The sequence below is a fragment of the Topomyia yanbarensis genome, chromosome 2, assembly GCF_030247195.1.
Source record: "Topomyia yanbarensis strain Yona2022 chromosome 2, ASM3024719v1, whole genome shotgun sequence".
Classification (NCBI taxonomy): domain Eukaryota; kingdom Metazoa; phylum Arthropoda; class Insecta; order Diptera; family Culicidae; genus Topomyia; species Topomyia yanbarensis.
In genome coordinates, this window is record NC_080671.1 from 292,917,062 (window position 1) to 292,940,590 (window position 23,529).

At 39.5% G+C, this 23,529-nt stretch overlaps 1 protein-coding gene across 1 annotated transcript in view; it reads left to right on the forward strand.

Moving 5' to 3' along the window:
• Positions 1 to 527: 527 nt before the first annotated feature.
• LOC131683276 (uncharacterized) overlaps positions 528 to 23,529 on the forward strand; it is a 98,074-nt gene continuing 75,072 nt past the window's right edge. Inside the window, exon 1 of the mRNA XM_058965113.1 lies at positions 528 to 1,316. Coding sequence (XP_058821096.1) covers positions 1,029 to 1,316 — 288 coding nt within the window. The 5' untranslated portion in view covers positions 528 to 1,028. The remainder of the gene's footprint in view (positions 1,317 to 23,529) is intronic.

Genomic DNA, 23,529 nt, shown 5'->3' on the forward strand with positions numbered 1-23,529 from the left:
AGATATTTGCGTTCAAAGTCTCGGGTAAAATACCGGCCAAAAATTTTGAAACGGGGCCCCTATATTGAAACGTTAGAAGTATTCTACTTCAAAAATCAATAGCAGCTTAGTGAGTTTTGAAAAAACACACACACACACAAACAGACATTTGTCAATTTCGACGAACTGAGTCGAATGGTATATGAGACTCGGCCCTCCGAGCCTCGGTTAAAAAGTCAGTTTTCAGAGTGATTGCATATCCTTTCTTTATGAGAAAGGCAAACAAATTTTGAGTTTCGGCCTATATGGAAATTTCATATGTGACCGGACGGTTCAGTCTATATTTCCGGAACCATACAAGCGATTCGACACCTGTGGGGATAATATAGCTATCATTTGACTAAGTTTGTGAAAATCGGCCCAACCATTTCCGAGAAACTGATATGAGTTTGCTAGTTTCCAAAGATGGCCGCTTTTCCCGGGCATTTCCGAAAACATCTATGGTGGTCAATGTAGTCAACGAAAGTTTGTTTGGCCGTCGGTGACCTAGAACTGCAAATTTAAATTGTTTGAGAGATATTTTAGCGAAATTTTATCTAAGGCTAAGGCCACTATCCTCCTAGCTCCTCCGAAACAGGGTAAGGAGAGGCAGATTGGAGTTGAGAACACGTCAGTTCCCCGTAACTCCAAAGAGGACAAGATCCTCGCCAGGAGACGAAAGACCAGGCGGGTCAAAGAGGCAGACGCTTGAGGACGCTGTTGCTGCCGAAGGAAAGGACGTTACCTTACAGGGTGAAAGCTGGAGTACCGTTGTAGGTCGGAAGGAGAAACGCGGGAAACAGCAAAAAAAGAAGGAGGAGCGAAAATGGGAGCAGAAGAGGAAATCAGAACCCTCGGCTCGTCAGAAGGCGCCTAAGGGAGAAGCCGTGCTCGTCAAAGCAAATGACGAGACTACGTACGCAGCACTGCTCAAAAAGGTCAGAGAGGACCCGGAGCTGAAAGACTTGGGAGAAAACGTGTTAAAGGTCAGGCGTTCCCAAAAAAATGAGATGCTCCTCGAGCTGAAGAAGAATACTACGACTAGTAGCTCTGCCTTGCAGGAGACTATAACTAAATCAATGGGTGGAAAGGCAGAAGTTAAAGCCTTAAGCCCGGAGATGGTAATTGTGTGCAAGGACCTTGACGAAATAACGACGGAAGACGAGCTGAGAGGAGCTATGAAGCAGCAATGCAAACTGGGCGATGTGCACATGACGATCCGGTTAAGGAAGGGATACGGAGGAACGCAGACAGTGATGATTCGTTTACCGGTAACCGCTGCAGACAAGGCACTGGAGGTAGGTAAACCCAAGTAACAATTTTGGTTATATTAGTCGGTTATTATTATCGGTTCAGTCTATATTTCCGGAACCATATAAGCGATCCGTGCGAAATTTTATAGACATCTGAGGGGATAATATAGCCAAAGACAAATAATAAAGACGTAAATCGCACGAAGAAAGTTTTTAAAAATTATGACTCATTTTACAATTTTAGAATGAGGGACTCCAGTCCCTTCAGATTTGACCGCTCTCACCACTTGATGGCGCTACAGTTTGATGTTTCTGTTGAGTGTACCAAAAGAAAAAAACATCAACGCAGGCCTAGAAGCTAAACTAAAATTGTTGTTTACAGTTGCTCTTGTTGTGCCCCAATTTACGGTGTGATGTTTTAGCGTTTCACTCCTTGTTGTTTTTGTGTATATTGTATGATCCCGAAACTCATGAAAGTTGCAACAACGATCATCAAAAAGCCAAAATTTTTGCAATTACTGTTGATATTACTAAAAATCCGACACTAAAACATACGACAGGATACGTATTAGTTAGAAGGCTGTTGCCCGCATAGATTAAAGATTTGCCTCAGGCGTATAACTTGTCTAACGGCTACCACATTGATATCAGAGACGTTTTCGTTTGGCTTGACAACCTTACATCGGAACTTACTGTTAGGTTCCTCGCCCAGGAAGATTTCGATCCTCGGAAATTTATTCAAAACGGCCTTCGTCAGGCATATTTTACAATAATAAACCGAATAGTCTTTTAGTTCATCAATATATTGGGTTGATTTCTATCGACAACGCATGAGAAAATTTTTGCAAACTTAACACACCCTGCCCTACAATACGCAGCTTTTAGGTACAACGAAAAAAGAGTAAATCTTCTAATGCAGCGGAAACCAAACAATTGGAACCTTCCACAATAAATTTCTAATAACATTGCATCGAACAAATTAGTCTCTGTAACTGTACTTTGTAATGTTTGATTGAAGTTTTAGCCGTTAATCCAGAGGCAGATATCAGGAACATTTGTCAACACTACATCTGTATAAACGGTACTGTATTGTTCGGACTGTACTAGGACGTCCACACGAGTGCGTAGTAAAGGGGAAACTGTGGCACATCATACTTGTGATCACCAAGCTAAGGAAGCGACACACAGTAGGACCAATCCAAAAAAGGTGGGACAAAACCTATTTGAGGCCTTAGATGTCATTTTAGAGCCAGCATTTCTTCGTAGCATATGTTCACAATGTTATTCTGCAACTTTTTAAATAGAATATTTTTGGTTGGACTAAAATAGAGTACCCGAGCAAAAAAAAACCTAACAAAATTTTTAGAGGGTCGATGTCTTCGACAAAGTTGTAGATTATTATGTTTTGAATAACTTCTTCTAACACACCACAGACCTCAGACCTCATTTTTGAGGCAAACTTTTCCATGCTGAAAACCTTAATTAATTAATTTTATATGTTCTAAAAACTTGCAGGTATCACTAAATTACAACTTTTTTGTTTAAGGAACTATTTCACCATTTTCGGTAGCTTTTGAAAGATTTTTTAAAACACAGTATTTTCGGTAATAATGTATGTTATACATACTCCAAATTTTAATACTACATTGCGGAACATATTTTCGATAAAATGCCCTAAACCCCACATCATTCTATTAAGTATGATGGAAGTTATTAACGTTCAAAATCTGATGCGACTGCCACAGCCGATATTTTGAAACGGGCCCCCATATTGAAACGTTAGAAGTATTCTACTTCAAAACCCTCGGCCGAACCACTACCCGGCTTAACTTGGGATGCCTTGTGATATAGCGGTGGTATAAAGATAATGGGGTTGAGAGGGGGAGGGGGTATGAGCGATGGATGGAGTGATGATCTGAGCGGGGTACAATGAGGGATGATCTTAGGGGATTCAAAGGGGTGGAGGTGAGCAGTGAGGGGGAGAGGGGACGTAACCCCTCTCCGTGCACTCCTAACTACGCCTCTGTTAAAACCCGGGATTAGGTTGACGATTTTCAGAGTGATTGCATATCCTTTCTATATGAGAAAGGCAAAAATTTCTGTGTGGTCGCTCTCCTAAACCCGTAACTCCGGAACCGGAAGTCGGATCAACTAAAAATTCAATAGCAGCCTATGGGAGCATTATACCGTTCATTTGAAACTAAGTTTGAGCAATTTGGTTCAGCCATCTCTGAGAAAAGTGAGTGAGATTAGAAAATACATACACACGCACATACACACACACATACAGACATTTGCTGATCTCGACGAACTAAGTCGAATAGGATATGACAAGCGGCCCTCCGGGCCGGGATTAGGTTGACGATTTTCACAATGATTGCATTGTGAGAAAGACAAAAAAAATCGAGATAACATAAAATCTCGACGTTTCATGCATTTTAAAGATGTTTGGCATCGAAAATACGAATTCGGGTCCCCCATTGAAAAAAAAATTGAATTTCGGCTTTTATGGGAATTTCATATGTGACCGTACGGTTCAATCTATATTTCCGGAACCACATAAGCGACCCGTGTGAAATTTTAAAGACATCTGTGGGGATAATATAGCTATCATTTGGGACTAAGTTTGTGAAAATCGGCCCAACCATTTCCGAGAAACTGATATGAGTTTGCTAGTTTAGAAAGATGGCCGCTTTTCCCGGGCACTTCCGGAACCGTCTATGGTGGTCAATGTAGTCAACGAAAGTTTGTTTGGCCGTCGGCAACCTAGAACTGCAAATTTAAGTTGTTTAAGAGAGATTTTAGGAAAATTTTGGCCTTTTTGGCTTTCATCGGAGTATCGGTTTGAATCACAATTTGCTATGTGATCGCACGCCACAACCCGTAACTCCGGAACCGGAAGTCGGATCGGGATAAAATTTAATAGCCATCTCCGAGAAACCGATGCGATTGTTATTCTGAATTTGGATACTTCCGCCGGGGCTTCCGGAACCGATGATGGTGGCCAATGTGACCAAAGAGACTTTGAATGGCTGTTAGTGACCTAGTACTACCAATCGAAGCAGTTGTAGTCACATTTTGGAAAAATTTTCACCATTATACATTCATTGCAGAATTTATTAAAATCGACTTTTTCTGCGTGATCGTACTCATCACCCTGTAATTCCGGAACCGGAAGTCGGATCCATTAGAAATTCAATAGAAGCCTATGGGAACGTTGCATCTTTTATTTGGGACTAAGTTTGTGAAAATCGGTTCAGCCATCTCTGAGAAAAGTGAGTGAGATTGTGTTCGCGTACATACACACACATACATGCACACATACATACATACACACATACATACACACACAGACATGGGAGGCAGCAGGAACAGGAAGGACAGGAGTCTAGGGGCCGAACGAACCCCCCGCCCCCCACGGCCCTACTGCGAGTTGGGGAGTTTTGCTAGGATATGGTGGGGCTAAGATTGGGCTCTTCTAAACCTCTAAAAAAGCCATAACTCCGAAAGCAGCTCCGACGAAGCGAGTCTGTGCCGCTTCTGCTATGATCCTAAGCAGGCTTGTTATTTGCTCACACAATGAGCCACAAAGAGCGAAATACACCGATTAAAAATAGAGCAGCACAAAAACACTGCGATATGCAAAATGACCGCACAAAGAGAAACTTGAAAACGAAAAAGAGTAGGATCTGTGCACCTAGAGCTGCACAATTTCGTTTAAAGAGTCACCTTGAAGAGTCACTTTTTTGTGCCTCCCCTCGCTGGAAAGCAGGTAGGAAGGCGAATCAAACTACAATTCAGATAAAGTTTGATCGGAAGAACGTTTTAAAAATGTTTTTTGGTTGCCTTCTCTACTTACGTGCGCGTGGGACCAAGATACACACTAGAGAGCCTCTTTATTTCTGCTCTTTGTGGCGTGCAGCCATGGAGTAGAATACACGTGTAGGAGGAACACGCATCGGAGTGAAGAGGTTTATTGTGAAAGAGAAGAGCGGTGGTTTGAATGAAAAGTGCAAAGAGCGTTTGTTATTCTTCTCTTTATTTGCTCTGAGGTGCATAACATCCCTGATCCTAAGATTCAATATTAGCAATAAAAGCACTCTAGCCCAACCGGAGTGCCAACCGGCACATCAGGATAGACGCCAGTAACATCCTGATTATGGTATACTGGCGAACGTCAACGGACAGGACACGGATGACGAATAGGATGGCGACTTTGGGCTGACAGGCGTGCTGTTCTACTCCCTGAGTAAGGAAGGATGACACCGTATTGAAATGGCGAGTGGGCTAACAGCATGGCTGCCTCCGTCCCAACAAAACCCTGGCAGGTCTCCGGGTACGTTCGAAACTCGTCATCATTTGGTTGGTGGTACTAGGTTCGGTTGAAGCATTCCCAATTTACGCCGATCCGGCTCTAAACACTACTCCTCATGAAGGATAGTGTCAACCCTTGCATGACCTCACTGCTGCTTTCTGGCAGCATAGATAATCATGGGATCGCGAGAGGCGACTATGTGCAGCGAGTGGAGATAGCGGCCCGGAGTTGGAGAAACAACAAGCAACCAATATAAATGGAGCAGGCACGGTGAATCCGTTTGCCAGAGGAGGGTTGGTGAGGTCACCACCACCAATAGTAACTGAAGTCACCCAGCAAGAGCAGGAGGAGGGGAAGCCGAAGCAGCAGTAACAGCAGCAGCAAAAACAGCCAGAGCAGAGCGGAATGATCTACACCCCACAAACGCCAAAAGTAATGGTAGCGAAGCACTTGGTGGAGGAGCTCCACAAGTTCGTGGACACGAGAAACAATGTCCATAAAGACATTAAGGAGATGGTCATCAAAATCCGGAAGGCGCTACTGTCTGCCGTGAAAGAGTACGATACGGCAACGCAGAGGGCGGATTCAGCTGAGCGAGCATCGGCGTCGGCTAAGGCCACTATCCTCCTAGCCCCTCCGAAACAGGGTAAGGAGAGGCAGATTGGAGTTGAGAACACGTCAGTTCCCCGTAGCTCCAAAGAGTACAAGATCCTCGCCAGGAGACGAAAGACCAGGCGGGTCAAAGAGGCAGACGCTTGAGGACGCTGTTGCTGCCGAAGGAAAGGACGCCACCTTACAGGGTGAAAGCTGGAGTACCGTTGTAGGTCGGAAGGAGAAACGCGGGAAACAGCTAAAAAAGGAGGAGCGAAAAGGGTAGCAGAAGCAAACTACGTACGCAGCACTGCTCAAAAAGGTCAGAGAGAACCCGGAGCTGAAAGATTTGGGGGAAAACGTGTTAAGAGTCAGGCGTACCCAAAAAATGAGAAGCTCCTCGAGCTGAAGAAGAATACTACGACTAGTAGCTCTGCCTTGCAGGAGACTATAACTAAATCAATGGGTGGAAAGACAGAAGTTAAAGCCTTAAGCCCGGAGATGGTAATTGTGTGCAAGGACCTTGACGAAATAACGACGGAAGACGAGCTGAGAGGAGCTATGAAGCAGCAATGCAAACTGGGCGAGGTGCACATGACGATCCGGTTAAGGAAGGGATACGGAGGAACGCAGACAGCGATGATTGGAGTTTTATAGCGTTTAATAAAACTAATATTTAAAACCTCCCACGCTAACCTTATGGTCTTATGCACTTCCTACAGGCTGCTATAAACCCATGTTACGACAAATTGGCCCAGTTTTATTGTAGACAGTAGAACTTGTTATGGAAACTATCATAGGAGTAAAAGTTTTATTACAGTTCTATTCTACTCTTTAGGTGTGATATTAAACCAGCAGCATAAAACCTTCTCCTGACCTAGCAGTATGGTAAACCACTACATGAGCGCTATTAAACTATCATAAAACTGTGTAAAGTCTTCCTGAAGAAGTCCATAAAACTTCTTATGCTATCCATGTTAGAACTTTCAGTTTTAACCTGATTTTTTTCTCTGATTAGATCTATTCAATAAAATTTTATCCTGGTTTTATTCCTTAACATCGCATGATGCCAGTCATCGAACAAAATGCCATGTTGTAAGGTATATATTTTTCCAGAATAGCGAATAAAATAACTTTATTATTGTTCATAACTCATCCATGCGTGTTTGAAGGCATGCCCTTAAGGATTTATGGTGAACAGTGGCGTAGCCAGAATTTTGGTTTGGAGGGGGTTTTGATAAAAACCGCAAATTTTTTGAAAAAATGCTAAAATTTAATATGTCAACATAAAACAACGCCTACTTTGATATAGAAATTTTAGTGATTAACTAAAATTATATATTAGGAGACATGGTGCCTTCAGCAAAGTTTTTGATAATGTCATTTCAAACAATTTTGTTGAAAATATGAAGGCTACATGAATTCAACATATAGGGATTTAAATGGACTGGGCCTGCTCTATTTCTTCTTAGTGAAGAAAAATTTAGATGAAAACTATTTTTTTCTACGCTACGGATAAAATTGTTTGAAACAATAATTGCGAGTTGAGAACACAAAACCTATAACTAAATTATGGATGGATGGAACTGAAACTTGCGTTTCGACTTCATCTCATCAGAATCCGACACTATCTTGGTGGGCGGACTAAGCTTACGCCGAATTGATGCTAGCTCCTGAAAATGGAATCACTCTTTGTGTTTTTGAGTCCTTTTAATATCTGGGAATTATTTGTTTTAAATCCAGTTCCCTTATTTTTTTGTAAGCTTCAAAGGCACCTTGAACGCAATGTGAATTTATTATTTAATTACCGCAGAAGAGATTTATCAAATACAGTAATTTCAGAATAGCTTGTTGTAAAGGTTTTCTACTACTATATTTCGATACTCTGAATATGTGGGATATTTATGTCTTTGACAAAGTTGTTTGAAATAGCACTTTCGAAAACTTTGCTGGAGACAAGTCTCGACCCAAATTTGGTTGAAGAGTAATTCTTGTCTATAATTACTTCTAGGAGGATTAACCGTCAAAATTATTCTATCAGCAGATGAACAGTTTTACGTTTTGAAATTCTTCAATGTTACTTAACATCGAAATTTGGCAGTTTCGAATGAATGTGACCGTTAAAAATTTATCGAGCATTAATTTTACTTTTCTTCATTAGTCAACCTCACAACTTGCAGTACTAGTACGTAGCACACAAAATTTTAGTACGCCATTCATTGCATCCTGCTAAGAGGCTATTCATATAGTTGATAATACAACAAAAATCCAATGCTCATAAAACCGATCCTGACCTGCTAGAAACAAAATTACATCAGCTTTCAACTAGTTTCTGAAATGTTATTCTTGTTGTCAACCATATTGAATTGTTGTCTAAACTCTACACAATCTAAAAAAATACATTTTCAGCAAATGTTGAAATGTATGTAAGTTTTCGGTAAACAAGCTTATGTTTTATATGCAATCACCCTATTTAAATTAAGATTCCCATTCGAAAAATTGTCTTTAATTCATATTTTGAAGCATCTTTCCAAAAATGAGCTCATGATAATTCAGACAGTTATTTTATTTTACATTGAAGTAATTTGACAACTATGGGATTTTGGCTAAGAGATAAGTTACAAGATCCCCTTCCCACAATTTTCCAAAAGTTCTCATGACGCTTTAAACACAGTTCTCAATGTAGTGATCAGAGAATATTGGTGAAACATCATGAAAGAGCAACTCAAAATAAATGCGCCTCATGAATTCTACTAAAAAGAGCATTCGGTAATATTTTTCTGCAAACATTTAAACAACACTTAACCAAGTTTTGGTAAAAAATTTAAATGTTTTGTTAAAAAGTGCAGATTCTTTCAAAAAAATGTCTCAAAACGTTTGATTCCACCGTATATTTGAGAAATTTTACTTTGCAATTTGCTATTTTTACTTCACTTTGTCCAGGATGGTAAATGAAAGGTGGGTTTTTTTCTATGTAACGGTGTGGTTGTCAAATTTGAGTAGCGCAATAGATTAAAATAAACACACTGAATACTCGCCATCTCTATAGTGTGTTCACCATTTACTGTCAGTGTCATTCCAATCGAGCACGAGATTTGTCAATAGTTCTCGTTCGATAAAGATTCGCAAAAATTTTCTTCCAATTGTGCTTTTTTAAAAACCAACGAAATTAAATATTTACATTCCATCAAAATAGAAATTTGGAATGCATTTTGCGTTGCGTGTAAGACGTCAAAGCCCTGCCACAAACTAACTCTACTCCAACAAAGTTTCGAACAAAGTAGATCAGCTAAGACGCTTGTTGAACACATGTTTCGGCGAAAGTGTGAAAGTTGATGCAAAAATGAAAATGAAATGATTTTTTTCAAATTGGATTCAAATTTGTTATGCATTTCTAGAGTGATCTGACCCTAGACCGAAATGCATTTGTTAGAGCTTATTGTTTATAGTACTAAAACGCAAACGGACTTCCTTTTTTGTAATATAATGCGAGAAGTGTTTCTTAAAATTGTTGCAACTGCTGTTTTTGTCGGCAAAGTCAATTTTCGTAAACTGTCAAAAAACAAATCATTGCAGCCCTCCCAGGTAATTTAGCCACAGTAAGTGATGTATTCTTCATCACACCTAGAAATAACGAAAGTTCATTTATTATATTGCTGCTTCTAATATTAAAAATTACCATGCCCTTTGAATCAACTACCAGCTTTTATTTAATTATCAATAATGACATAATTTTCACAAATGATCTAATTTCGATATTTACTTATTTTTCAAACGAATGCTATTTTGTTAAATGTGTTTTCTAGCATCAACATTAGTCACCAAATCGTAAATAGTCACCAAATCGTAAAAATGAAACAATGATTAATGAGCTTCTTGTGATTGAGAACTGCATCAGCAAGCACAAAAAAGCTCTCACCCTTATTTACCATCTTGATAATCATCCTGGAGAAACGAGAAAAACAAACCAATCCTCCTGCCAGCGCTAGTTCAGAAATTCTCAAGTTATTGCTTGTGGCACTAAAAACTGGATTCTAACCGCACTGCGCACTTACCATTCTTCCATTAAATTCTTCTCATAGACCGGTTAGTTCGACTGGTCTGTCTATGAAAGTACCATCTCTATTACTTGAAATACATATTTTTAGACAGCTCGCAGTTTTTTTAATTCATTTCGTTTATTTGATAGGCACAAATGCGTTAGCTTGGCGGTGCCAAATTCTTTTGTTTTTACATTTTGGATATTTTAAAACTAGGAGGTTTCAATGTTGAAATTTTTTTTTAAAGGAGAAAATTTTTTACAGCTATCTTAAGACTAGAAATAAGATTCTACATACAAGAGAGGGGGCAAAAGATTTTTTTATGAAAAATTTTAGAACAAGGAATTCAATAGTAATAGTTTTTTAGGAAATATTTACAGTTATCTTAAAACTAATAATATAGTTTAGTATACAAAAGGGAGAACAAATAATTATGATAAAATTCACATGTGTTTTAAAACTAGGGATACAATTCTATTTACAAGATGGGGGACAAGAGGTAAAATTACAACTATCTTAAAACTAGGAATATAGAATACAAATTTGAACTTTTTTAGCGGAGACTTATGCTTGGTCAAGATATTCAGAGGGGGGCTGTAGAAGCAGTTGTATCAAGGACAGCGGAGAGAAAGCGTAGATGGTGACCGGGAGAGAAGAGCAAAACTTGCAACTTTCGGGCAAACGGGAGATCAGCGAAACAAATTAGCGCCTCAGTCTAGTAGGTCGGATTGGCGGATGGTATTCTTCGGACCCACGGGGAATCCTTCAAAAGTCATCGGACCTCGAGTCGCTCTCGCTTCAGTTTCCGTAGTGGTAAGTGCGACGGCGGTTACATAGTTGCAGTCTGGAGCTGATCGGTCCCACAAGGCAGGAGAAAACTTCTAAAACGAGAAATAAAAAGAGAGGGGCTAAATTGGGATATTTATCGTTTTTATGAAAGTATAAATAAGGGACATATAGGGGAAATCACGATTTGCCAGCATATCTCGGACTGGGACATTGGGTGGTCTACCTCGGGCCCGAAGGGAATCTTTTAACTGAGACCTGGCGTCCAAGTACCCGGCGCATACCCAGACAACGTGCTCGATGTCGTGATAGCCCTCGTCACAAGCGCACAGACTACTCTCCGCAAGCCCAATACGCCGCAAATGCGCATCCAAGGTGTAGTGGTTGGACATAAGTCGGGACATTACACGAATAAAATCCCGACCCACATCCATCCCCCTGAACCAAGGCTTCGTTGATACCTTTGGGATAATGGGATGTAGCCATCGTCCAAGTTCACCATTGCTCCACGAGGTTTGCCAACTGTTGAGTGTCCTCTGACGACAAATACTAAAAAAATTCGTTGAAGCAGATTGGTCTTTCGTATATGTCACCATTTAATGCGCCCACCTTTGCTAATGAGTCGGCCTTTTCATTGCCCGGGATAGAGCAATGAGAGGGGACCCAAACAAAGGTAATTTGATAAGATTTTTCAGATAACGTACACAAGGACTCCCGTATCTTTCCCAGGAAATATGGGAATTGCTTTTTGGGCTTCATCGCACGAAGAGCATCGATGGAGCTGAGGCTGTCCGAAATGATGAAGTAGTGATCTGTGGGCAGAGTGTCGATGATCCCAAGGGTGTACTGAATTGCAGCTAACTCTGCGACGTAAACTGCAGCGGGATCATTGAGCTTGAATGAAGCGGTGATAGTATTGTTGAAGATACCGAAGCCAGTGGACCCATCGAGATTTGATCCGTCAGTGTAGAACATTTTGTCACAGTCGACTTCTCGGAATTTATTATAAAATATATTGGGGATCACTTGCGGGCATATATGGTCCGGGATTCCACGAATCTCTTCCTTCATGGATGTGTCGAAGAATACAGTAGAATCAGAAGTATCTAGGAAACGAACACGGTTAGGAGTATACGAAGAAGGATTAATGCTCTATGCCATGTAGTCGAAGTACAAGGCCATAAATCGGGTTTGAGAATTAAGCTCGACGAGCCTCTCGAAGTTTTCAATCACCAACGGGTTCAGAATGTCGCATCGGATGAGCAATCTATATGAGAGTTCCCAAAATCGATTTTTTAGCAGAAGAACGCCCGCCAGCACTTCAAGACTCATCGTATGGGTCGAGTGCATGCAACCCAAGGCAATGCGCAAGCAACGATACTGGATTCTCTCCAGTTTGATGAAGTGTATGTTCGCAGCGGAGCGGAAACAGAAACACCCGTACTCCATCACCGACAATATCGTTGTTTGGTATAACCTGATCAGGTCTCCTGGGTGAGCACCCCACCATGTTCCAGTTATTGTTCGAAGAAAATTGATCCTTTGTTGGCATTTCTGTTTCAGATACCTAATGTAACATCCCCAGGTACCTTTAGAGTCGAACCAGACCCCGAGATATTTAAATGTGAAAACCTGGTTGATCGTTACACCCATTAATAGAAGCTGGAAGCGCCGGCTCACGCTTTCTAGAAAAAAACAACCATCTCAGTTTTCTCCGTGGGGAACTCAATGCCCAGCTGAAGAGCCCAAGCAGACAAATTGTCCAAGGTATTTTGTAATGGTCCTTGCAAGTCGGCAGCTTTGGGCCCTGTAACAGAGACCACGCCGTCGTCTGCAAGTTGCATTAGCGTGCATGAATTGGCAAGACAATCGTCAATGTCATTCACGTAGAAATTGTAGAGCAGGGGACTTAGACATGAGCCCTGGGGAAGACCCATGTAGCTAAATCGCGATGTTGTTAAAACGCCATGCGAAAAGTGCATGTGCTTTTCAGACAACAGGTTTAGCAAAAAGTTATTTAAAATTGGCGAAAGACCATGCTGGTGCAGCTTCTCTGACAGAATGTTGATAGAAACTGAGCCAAAAGCCCCCTTAATATCCAAGAAGACTGATACCATCTGCTCTTTGTTAGCATAGGTCATTTGGATCTCTGTAGAAAGCAACGCAAGGCAATCGTTCGTCCCTTTACCTTTGCGGAAGCCAAATTGTGTATCTGACAGTAAGCCATTTGCTTCAACCCAATTGTCGAGGCGAAACAAGATCATTTTCTCGAACAACTTCCGAATACAGGACAGCATTGCAATCGGCCGATACGAGTTGTGGTCGGAGGCTGGTTTTCCTGGTTTTTGGATGGCGATGACCTTCACTTTCCTCCAGTCATGAGGGACAATGTTACCCTCAAGAAACTTGTTAAATAAATTCAACAAGCGCCTTTTTGCAGTGTCAGGCAGATTCTTCAGCAAGTTGAATTTGATTCTGTCTAACCCTGGGGCGTTATTGTTGCATGATAAGAGAGCAAGTGAGAACTCCACCATCGAAAACGGTGTTTCGTTCGCGGTATCGTGAGGAGAACAACGCGGCGCGGAACATTTTCTGTACCGGGACAGAGTCCGGAAAGATCTTCTTGGCGAAAGCGAATATCCAACGGTTTGAATATTCCACGTTCTCGTTGGTACTAGAGCTTCCATCCCGGGAATTTATTTCCCGGATTTTTGGATTTCCCGGGATTACCGATTCCCGGGAAATTGTGTTTTCTCATTCCCGGGATTCGGGAATCCCGGGAAAAAAGATTTTTAATTTATTCCATAAGATTTAGATTCTCCAAATGAAATTCTGTAGGAAATATCTTTACCGGCAAATATTTGGAGTGAGTAGTGAATGCAGATTGTGCTTTTCCAACTGATTTGCAGATCAATGGACTACACACCAAAAAATGATTAAATTTAAACGACATGTAAATCAATACGAATGTAAACATACACAGCTTGAATAAAAAATTTGATTGAAAATTACGTTGAATTCGATGCACTCAATGGGAGCATCAAAAAGCATATGATTTTACACTTTCGTTCGTGTGATATTACATGTCATTTATTTTACAGCAATATTGGATTCAAAATACATTAAAGTGCATTGGTTTGCCGTTTAATGAAACTGTACTTTTCAATCAACGTGTAAAATTATAATAAAATTCGTTGTAGAAAGCATGAAAAGTTGTGTGAATTTTGATTTTACATTTATATTCATGCTCCAAATATGTGCATGGAAATAAATTTAAAATTACAAAATATTTTTTTCTGTGTATATATCTTTAGGCTCACTGATGTTTTCGTGTTCCACGCCATACTCAAAACACTGCTAAATAATGTTGCATTCATTCAAATTTTCATTCAAAAATGGATTAATTTTTTTTTTTTTTTATTCATTTCGTTTATTTGATAGGCACAAATGCGTTAGCTTGGCGGTGCCAAATTCTTTTGTTTTTACATTTTGTATATTTTAAAACTAGGAGGTTACAATGTTGAAATATTTTTTTAAAAAAGAAAAATTTTACAGCTATCTTAAGACTAGAAATAAGATTCTATATACAAGAGAGGGAGCGAAAGATTTTTTTTATGAAAAAATTTTAAAACAAGGAATTCAATAGTAATAATTTTTAGGAAATATTTACAGTTATCTTAAAACTAACAATATAGTTTGGTACACAAAAGGGGGAACAAATATTTATGAGAAAATTCGCAGGTGTTTTAAGACTAGGGATACAATTCTATTTACAAGATGGGGGACAATAGTTTTAGCAAAGAGGTAAAATTACAACTATCTTAAAACTAGGAATACAGAATACAAATTTGAACTTTTTTAGCGGAGACTTATGCTTGGTCAAGATATTCAGAGGGGGGCTGTAGAAGCATAAATGGATTAATTTGCCGGCCTTTATACCGAACCATTTCCTTACAGTAGCGTTAGTGATGCGCACGATATCTCTGCCAGATTTTTAACAATTCTTTTAATAGTTTATTTTAATAGTTAGATCTTGAATGAAAGGGCTTGCAATCAAATTAGTAATGGAAATTGCGTTACTTTCTTAAAAAATCGATGTGTGTGTTTCAAAACTTGGGATGGTTTGTAGTGATATCATGCTTAACGCAAACGCTATTTAAAATAAGGAATGTTTCTAGAACGTCTGCAGAAATATTTGGTCGGTTCATCGAATGCATATTTCGTCTTATTTGTTATACTGTAACTGTAATATCTGTAAATTTTTGGATGTATGAAAAGAGATACATAACGTTGTATCTGTCCAATATCCTGCGCATCCAAACTCTTTGAATGCTTCCAAGGATGCAGGCAAGATTTTTGAAGGGATACGATCAAGCAATCCAGATACTTGCCCGTAACAGGAAATCGATATGTAATAGGCTACATCCATCGCTGCACAGTTCGTTCATTATCTGCTTGATTTTGAATCACACTTAATTCGAAATTATGCTGATCCTACTGTGACGGAAATGGATTCCATGTATAAACTTTCCTCTTTTGAGGAAAGTTTATACATTGCACGCTAATGCAACTTGCCGTCGTCTGCAAGTTGCATTAGCGTGCATGAATTGGCAAGACAATCGTCAATGTCATTCACGTAGAAATTGTAGAGCAGGGGACTTAGACATGAGCCCTGGGGAAGACCCATGTAGCTAAATCGCGATGTTGTTAAAACGCCATGCGAAAAGTGCATGTGCTTTTCAGACAACAGGTTTAGCAAAAAGTTATTTAAAATTGGCGAAAGACCATGCTGGTGCAGCTTCTCTGACAGAATGTTGATCGAAACTGAGCCAAAAGCCCCCTTAATATCCAAGAAGACTGATACCATCTGCTCTTTGTTAGCATAGGTCATTTGGATCTCTGTAGAAAGCAACGCAAGGCAATCGTTCGTCCCTTTGCCTTTGCGGAAGCCAAATTGTGTATCTGACAGTAAGCCATTTGCTTCAACCCAATTGTCGAGGCGAAACAAGATCATTTTCTCGAACAACTTCCGAATACAGGACAGCATTGCAATCGGCCGATACGAGTTGTGGTCGGAGGCTGGTTTTCCTGGTTTTTGGATGGCGATGACCTTCACTTTCCTCCAGTCATGAGGGACAATGTTACCCTCAAGAAACTTGTTAAATAAATTCAACAAGCGCCTTTTTGCAGTGTCAGGCAGATTCTTCAGCAAGTTGAATTTGATTCTGTCTAACCCTGGGGCGTTATTGTTGCATGATAAGAGAGCAAGTGAGAACTCCACCATCGAAAACGGTGTTTCGTTCGCGGTATCGTGAGGAGAACAACGCGGCGCGGAACATTTTCTGTACCGGGACAGAGTCCGGAAAGATCTTCTTGGCGAAAGCGAATATCCAACGGTTTGAATATTCCACGTTCTCGTTGGTACTAGAGCTTCCATCCCGGGAATTTATTTCCCGGATTTTTGGATTTCCCGGGATTCCCGATTCCCGGGAAATTGTGTTTTCTCATTCCCGGGATTCGGGAATCCCGGGAAAAAAGATTTTTAATTTATTCCATAAGATTTAGATTCTCCAAATGAAATTCTGTAGGAAATATCTTTACCGGCAAATATTTGGAGTGAGTAGTGAATGCAGATTGTGCTTTTCCAACTGATTTGCACATCAATGGACTACACACCAAAAAATGATTAAATTTAAACGACATGTAAATCAATACGAATGTAAACATACACAGCTTGAATAAAAAATTTGAAAAAAATTGATTGAAAATTACGTTGAATTCGATGCACTCAATGGGAGCATCAAAAAGCATATGATTTTACACTTTCGTTCGTGTGATATTACATGTCATTTATTTTACAGCAATATTGGATTCAAAATACATTAAAGTGCATTGGTTTGCCGTTTAATGAAACTGTACTTTTCAATCAACGTGTAAAATTATAATAAAATTCGTTGTAGAAAGCATGAAAAGTTGTGTGAATTTTGATTTTACATTTATATTCATGCTCCAAATATGTGCATGGAAATAAATTTAAAATTACAAAATATTTTTTTCTGTGTATATATCTTTAGGCTCACTGATGTTTTCGTGTTCCACGCCATACTCAAAACACTGCTAAATAATGTTGCATTCATTCAAATTTTCATTCAAAAATGGATTAATTTTTTTTTTTTTTTATTCATTTCGTTTATTTGATAGGCACAAATGCGTTAGCTTGGCGGTGCCAAATTCTTTTGTTTTTACATTTTGTATATTTTAAAACTAGGAGGTTACAATGTTGAAATATTTTTTTAAAAAAGAAAAATTTTACAGCTATCTTAAGACTAGAAATAAGATTCTATATACAAGAGAGGGAGCGAAAGATTTTTTTTATGAAAAAATTTTAAAACAAGGAATTCAATAGTAATAATTTTTAGGAAATATTTACAGTTATCTTAAAACTAACAATATAGTTTGGTACACAAAAGGGGGAACAAATATTTATGAGAAAATTCGCAGGTGTTTTAAGACTAGGGATACAATTCTATTTACAAGATGGGGGACAATAGTTTTAGCAAAGAGGTAAAATTACAACTATCTTAAAACTAGGAATACAGAATACAAATTTGAACTTTTTTAGCGGAGACTTATGCTTGGTCAAGATATTCAGAGGGGGGCTGTAGAAGCATAAATGGATTAATTTGCCGGCCTTTATACCGAACCATTTCCTTACAGTAGCGTTAGTGATGCGCACGATATCTCTGCCAGATTTTTAACAATTCTTTTAATAGTTTATTTTAATAGTTAGATCTTGAATGAAAGGGCTTGCAATCAAATTAGTAATGGAAATTGCGTTACTTTCTTAAAAAATCGATGTGTGTGTTTCAAAACTTGGGATGGTTTGTAGTGATATCATGCTTAACGCAAACGCTATTTAAAATAAGGAATGTTTCTAGAACGTCTGCAGAAATATTTGGTCGGTTCATCGAATGCATATTTCGTCTTATTTGTTATACTGTAACTGTAATATCTGTAAATTTTTGGATGTATGAAAAGAGATACATAACGTTGTATCTGTCCAATATCCTGCGCATCCAAACTCTTTGAATGCTTCCAAGGATGCAGGCAAGATTTTTGAAGGGATACGATCAAGCAATCCAGATACTTGCCCGTAACAGGAAATCGATATGTAATAGGCTACATCCATCGCTGCACAGTTCGTTCATTATCTGCTTGATTTTGAATCACACTTAATTCGAAATTATGCTGATCCTACTGTGACGGAAATGGATTCCATGTATAAACTTTCCTCTTTTGAGGAAAGTTTATACATTGCACGCTAATGCAACTTGCCGTCGTCTGCAAGTTGCATTAGCGTGCATGAATTGGCAAGACAATCGTCAATGTCATTCACGTAGAAATTGTAGAGCAGGGGACTTAGACATGAGCCCTGGGGAAGACCCATGTAGCTAAATCGCGATGTTGTTAAAACGCCATGCGAAAAGTGCATGTGCTTTTCAGACAACAGGTTTAGCAAAAAGTTATTTAAAATTGGCGAAAGACCATGCTGGTGCAGCTTCTCTGACAGAATGTTGATCGAAACTGAGCCAAAAGCCCCCTTAATATCCAAGAAGACTGATACCATCTGCTCTTTGTTAGCATAAGTCATTTGGATCTCTGTAGAAAGCAACGCAAGGCAATCGTTCGTCCCTTTGCCTTTGCGGAAGCCAAATTGTGTATCTGACAGTAAGCCATTTGCTTCAACCCAATTGTCGAGGCGAAACAAGATCATTTTCTCGAACAACTTCCGAATACAGGACAGCATTGCAATCGGCCGATACGAGTTGTGGTCGGAGGCTGGTTTTCCTGGTTTTTGGATGGCGATGACCTTCACTTTCCTCCAGTCATGAGGGACAATGTTACCCTCAAGAAACTTGTTAAATAAATTCAACAAGCGCCTTTTTGCAGTGTCAGGCAGATTCTTCAGCAAGTTGAATTTGATTCTGTCTAACCCTGGGGCGTTATTGTTGCATGATAAGAGAGCAAGTGAGAACTCCACCATCGAAAACGGTGTTTCGTTCGCGGTATCGTGAGGAGAACAACGCGGCGCGGAACATTTTCTGTACCGGGACAGAGTCCGGAAAGATCTTCTTGGCGAAAGCGAATATCCAACGGTTTGAATATTCCACGTTCTCGTTGGTACTAGAGCTTCCATCCCGGGAATTTATTTCCCGGATTTTTGGATTTCCCGGGATTCCCGATTCCCGGGAAATTGTGTTTTCTCATTCCCGGGATTCGGGAATCCCGGGAAAAAAGATTTTTAATTTATTCCATAAGATTTAGATTCTCCAAATGAAATTCTGTAGGAAATATCTTTACCGGCAAATATTTGGAGTGAGTAGTGAATGCAGATTGTGCTTTTCCAACTGATTTGCACATCAATGGACTACACACCAAAAAATGATTAAATTTAAACGACATGTAAATCAATACGAATGTAAACATACACAGCTTGAATAAAAAATTTGAAAAAAATTGATTGAAAATTACGTTGAATTCGATGCACTCAATGGGAGCATCAAAAAGCATATGATTTTACACTTTCGTTCGTGTGATATTACATGTCATTTATTTTACAGCAATATTGGATTCAAAATACATTAAAGTGCATTGGTTTGCCGTTTAATGAAACTGTACTTTTCAATCAACGTGTAAAATTATAATAAAATTCGTTGTAGAAAGCATGAAAAGTTGTGTGAATTTTGATTTTACATTTATATTCATGCTCCAAATATGTGCATGGAAATAAATTTAAAATTACAAAATATTTTTTTCTGTGTATATATCTTTAGGCTCACTGATGTTTTCGTGTTCCACGCCATACTCAAAACACTGCTAAATAATGTTGCATTCATTCAAATTTTCATTCAAAAATGGATTAATTTGCCGGCCTTTATACCGAACCATTTCCTTACAGTAGCGTTAGTGATGCGCACGATATCTCTGCCAGATTTTTAACAATTCTTTTAATAGTTTATTTTAATAGTTAGATCTTGAATGAAAGGGCTTGCAATCAAATTAGTAATGGAAATTGCGTTACTTTCTTAAAAAATCGATGTGTGTGTTTCAAAACTTGGGATGGTTTGTAGTGATATCATGCTTAACGCAAACGCTATTTAAAATAAGGAATGTTTCTAGAACGTCTGCAGAAATATTTGGTCGGTTCATCGAATGTATATTTCGTCTTATTTGTTATACTGTAACTGTAATATCTGTAAATTTTTGGATGTATGAAAAGAGATACATAACGTTGTATCTGTCCAATATCCTGCGCATCCAAACTCTTTGAATGCTTCCAAGGATGCAGGCAAGATTTTTGAAGGGATACGATCAAGCAATCCAGATACTTGCCCGTAACAGGAAATCGATATGTAATAGGCTTCATCCATCGCTGCACAGTTCGTTCATTATCTGCTTGATTTTGAATCACACTTAATTCGAAATTATGCTGATCCTACTGTGACGGAAATGGATTCCATGTATAAACTTTCCTCTTTTGATCGGAAGTAACTGCACACTACCCAGAAGCAGCTCAATCTTTTCATTCAAAATTACCAAAGAAGGTGCTTTACATTAAATTGATCACATTCCATCGTATCAGAACAACGAATTCCAATTTTGGACAGTAACTCCAGCAGCTGCGTTTAGTATATCGTCTCAATCGTAATCGTAATTACCAAAATTTAGGCTATACATATAGCCAAGTAAAAGTTTTGCGTGAATTTATTGACGAGTTATCAAATAATTGAATGATGTGTAGGCCACCAAATCGCCATCTTCTGACAACTGCTTTAGGGCAGATATACATGCAATCAAACGGGTTTGAAAACTTTTCAATTTATTCTTTTGTTTTCAAAAGAAACATTCACCTTTTTATTTTTCTTCTGTATTCCCGGGATCCCGGGATTTCCCGGGAAATTTATTATTTATTTCTCGAATCTCGGGAAGCTGAAAACCGTCGGGAAATGGAAGCTCTAGTTGGTACTATTACGGTTACGCATGGGTATTCGCGCTGGGTACTGGTTTAATCTGAGCTTGATTCGCACTGTCGAGAATCAAGCCAGCCAAAAACCTGTACTCTTCCTCCGGAGGAAGTTCTTGAGTGGATTCGATTTTAACGGATATCGCGGTCGCGTAACTCTTCCAATCAATGTTCCGTGTGAGGTCATACGAGACATTGATTGTTTCCGATGGTCTTGAACCGTTAGCAATTGAAATCACGATAGGCAAATGATCGCTACCGTGGGGATCAGGGATCACCTTCCACCTGCAATCTAGTTGTAGCGATGTCGAGCATAGCAATAAATCCAACGGGCTTGCGCGTGCTGGTGGTGTAGGAATCCGCGTCATTTCTCCCGTGTTTAAGATGGTCATGTTGAAGTTGTCGCAAAGATCTTGGATTAATGTTGATCTATTATCATCATGAAGACAGCCCTATACCGTACCGTGCGAGTTAAAGTCTCCCAGAACTAGCCGCGGTGGCGGTAAGGATTCCGTGATATTACAAAGCGTTCGGTGCCCTACCGAGGTTCTAGGAGGAATGTAGATGGAAGCAATGCAAAGGTCTTTACCTTTGATTAGAACTTGACAAGCGACAATTTCAATGCCTGGTGTCGAAGGGACGTTAATTCGGTTGAAAGAATAGCACTTTTAATGTAGAATACATTGAAGCTTTCAATATAGGGGTCCCGTTTAAAAATATCGGCTGAGGCGCCGCGTCAGATTTTGAACGTTAATAACTTTTATCATACTTAATAGAATGATTTGATTTTTCGGCCAATTTGTTGAAAATATGTTCCTCTACGCTGTATTAAAATTTGAAGTATGTATAACATGCACTAATAACAAAAAATTGTGTTTTGAAAAATCTTTCGAAAACGACAAGGAAAAGTGAAAATTTTCAGCCCATCCCGCACAGAGCCGTCAGTATGGTGGACCAACCGAACAATAAAATAATGAAAAGTTTATATATAGGTCCACTACATGTTTGTTCCTATGATTATTCGCATTGGGTTGCTTGACGAGAGCAGTTGGTGGGGGAAAGACGGCATATTCCTTTGGTTAGGCCATTAGAAGCCGGACGGAAAGGAAAGGCTCATGCACGGCACGAGAACGAGCGAGAAAGCGATAGTAGTGCATATTAGCGCGATTATATAAATATCTGTCGGTCGGTTTTTCTCATCGTTCGTATTCGTTCAAGCACTAGCAACCCGATCAGAATGAAATAACAAGATTATAACAGAACTTAATTTTCGTAACGTATTGTGCTATGAATTTGGTCTCGTTAGGGACCATTCATAAATTACGTAACGCAAAAATTGCCCAAAATTGACCCCCCCCCCTCACCCTATGTAACAAATTGTCACAAATTTTTCCATCCCCCCCTCCCCTGTTACGTAACAAATTCCAAGAAAAAAATTTTTTTTTCTTCGATGAAAACATGTTACGTAACGATCTAGTTAACACCCCCTCTCCCCTATGTCACAACTTGTCACAACTTGTCGTACCCCCTCCCCCCTAAAAGCGTTACGTAATTTATGAATGGTCCCTTAGTAGTTAAAATAACAGAAAATTATAACAAGAAACAACGGGAGATATAGTTTTGAAATATTTTTGTTGTGTGTTTCTGATCGGGAAGCAGTAAGTCCACCGAAGGAAAGCAGTTGGCGATGACGACGGTCGGAAAAAGTGCCCCAGCTACTAGTGACTCATCGCAACCCGATCAGGAACTGTCGCCCTGCAAGAATTTCGCCCCAACTAAAGGGCAACAGAGCAACTAATCTGTAGGCTATCGTTCCAGCGTCTGGGTCGTGAGATTGTACAGGACTGCAAAGTTGAGCTACGCTTACAAAGCTCAGTCGTAATGGTGCCCCGAGAAGCCAACGATGCCTACTTGGTCGGTTTGTTCGAGAATGCAAAATAGTGCGCCAAGCACATAACTTTCAGGCCAAATACATTAAACTGGCTCACCGTGTCCGCGGGGAGTGCGTCTGAATTATGCTCCCGCAATAAAACAATAAACGGTTCTTTACAGGACCAATTAATTGTGTTCTAATAAAAGTTAAGCTGAAATTTACATTTTATGGTGTATAACAATTTTCAGAAAGCTATATAAGAAATACGATGTGTGGAAAGAAAGAAAGAGAATTTAAATTATCCTCTCTCGCTCGTTTTCATGCAGTGCTTTTCCATTCCTTTCTGCTGCTAATACCATCATAACCAAAACGAATGTGGGTGTTCCCCCACCATCCCATGGCCAGTATCAGCGCTAACAAATAAGACAAAAGAATTTAAATTTGTGAAAATCTTTTCCTTCCTTTTTCTTTCAAATCTGCAACATTCTTTGAAAATATTGTTGAAATGTTGTTATTGAAAAACTGAACATGCAAGTTTGCTAGCACTGGCCACTAGATTGAAGGCGATGGAAAGACAGATTATTCGTTTTGGTTATGCTAGTATTGGTAGCCGAACGGAAAGGAAAAGC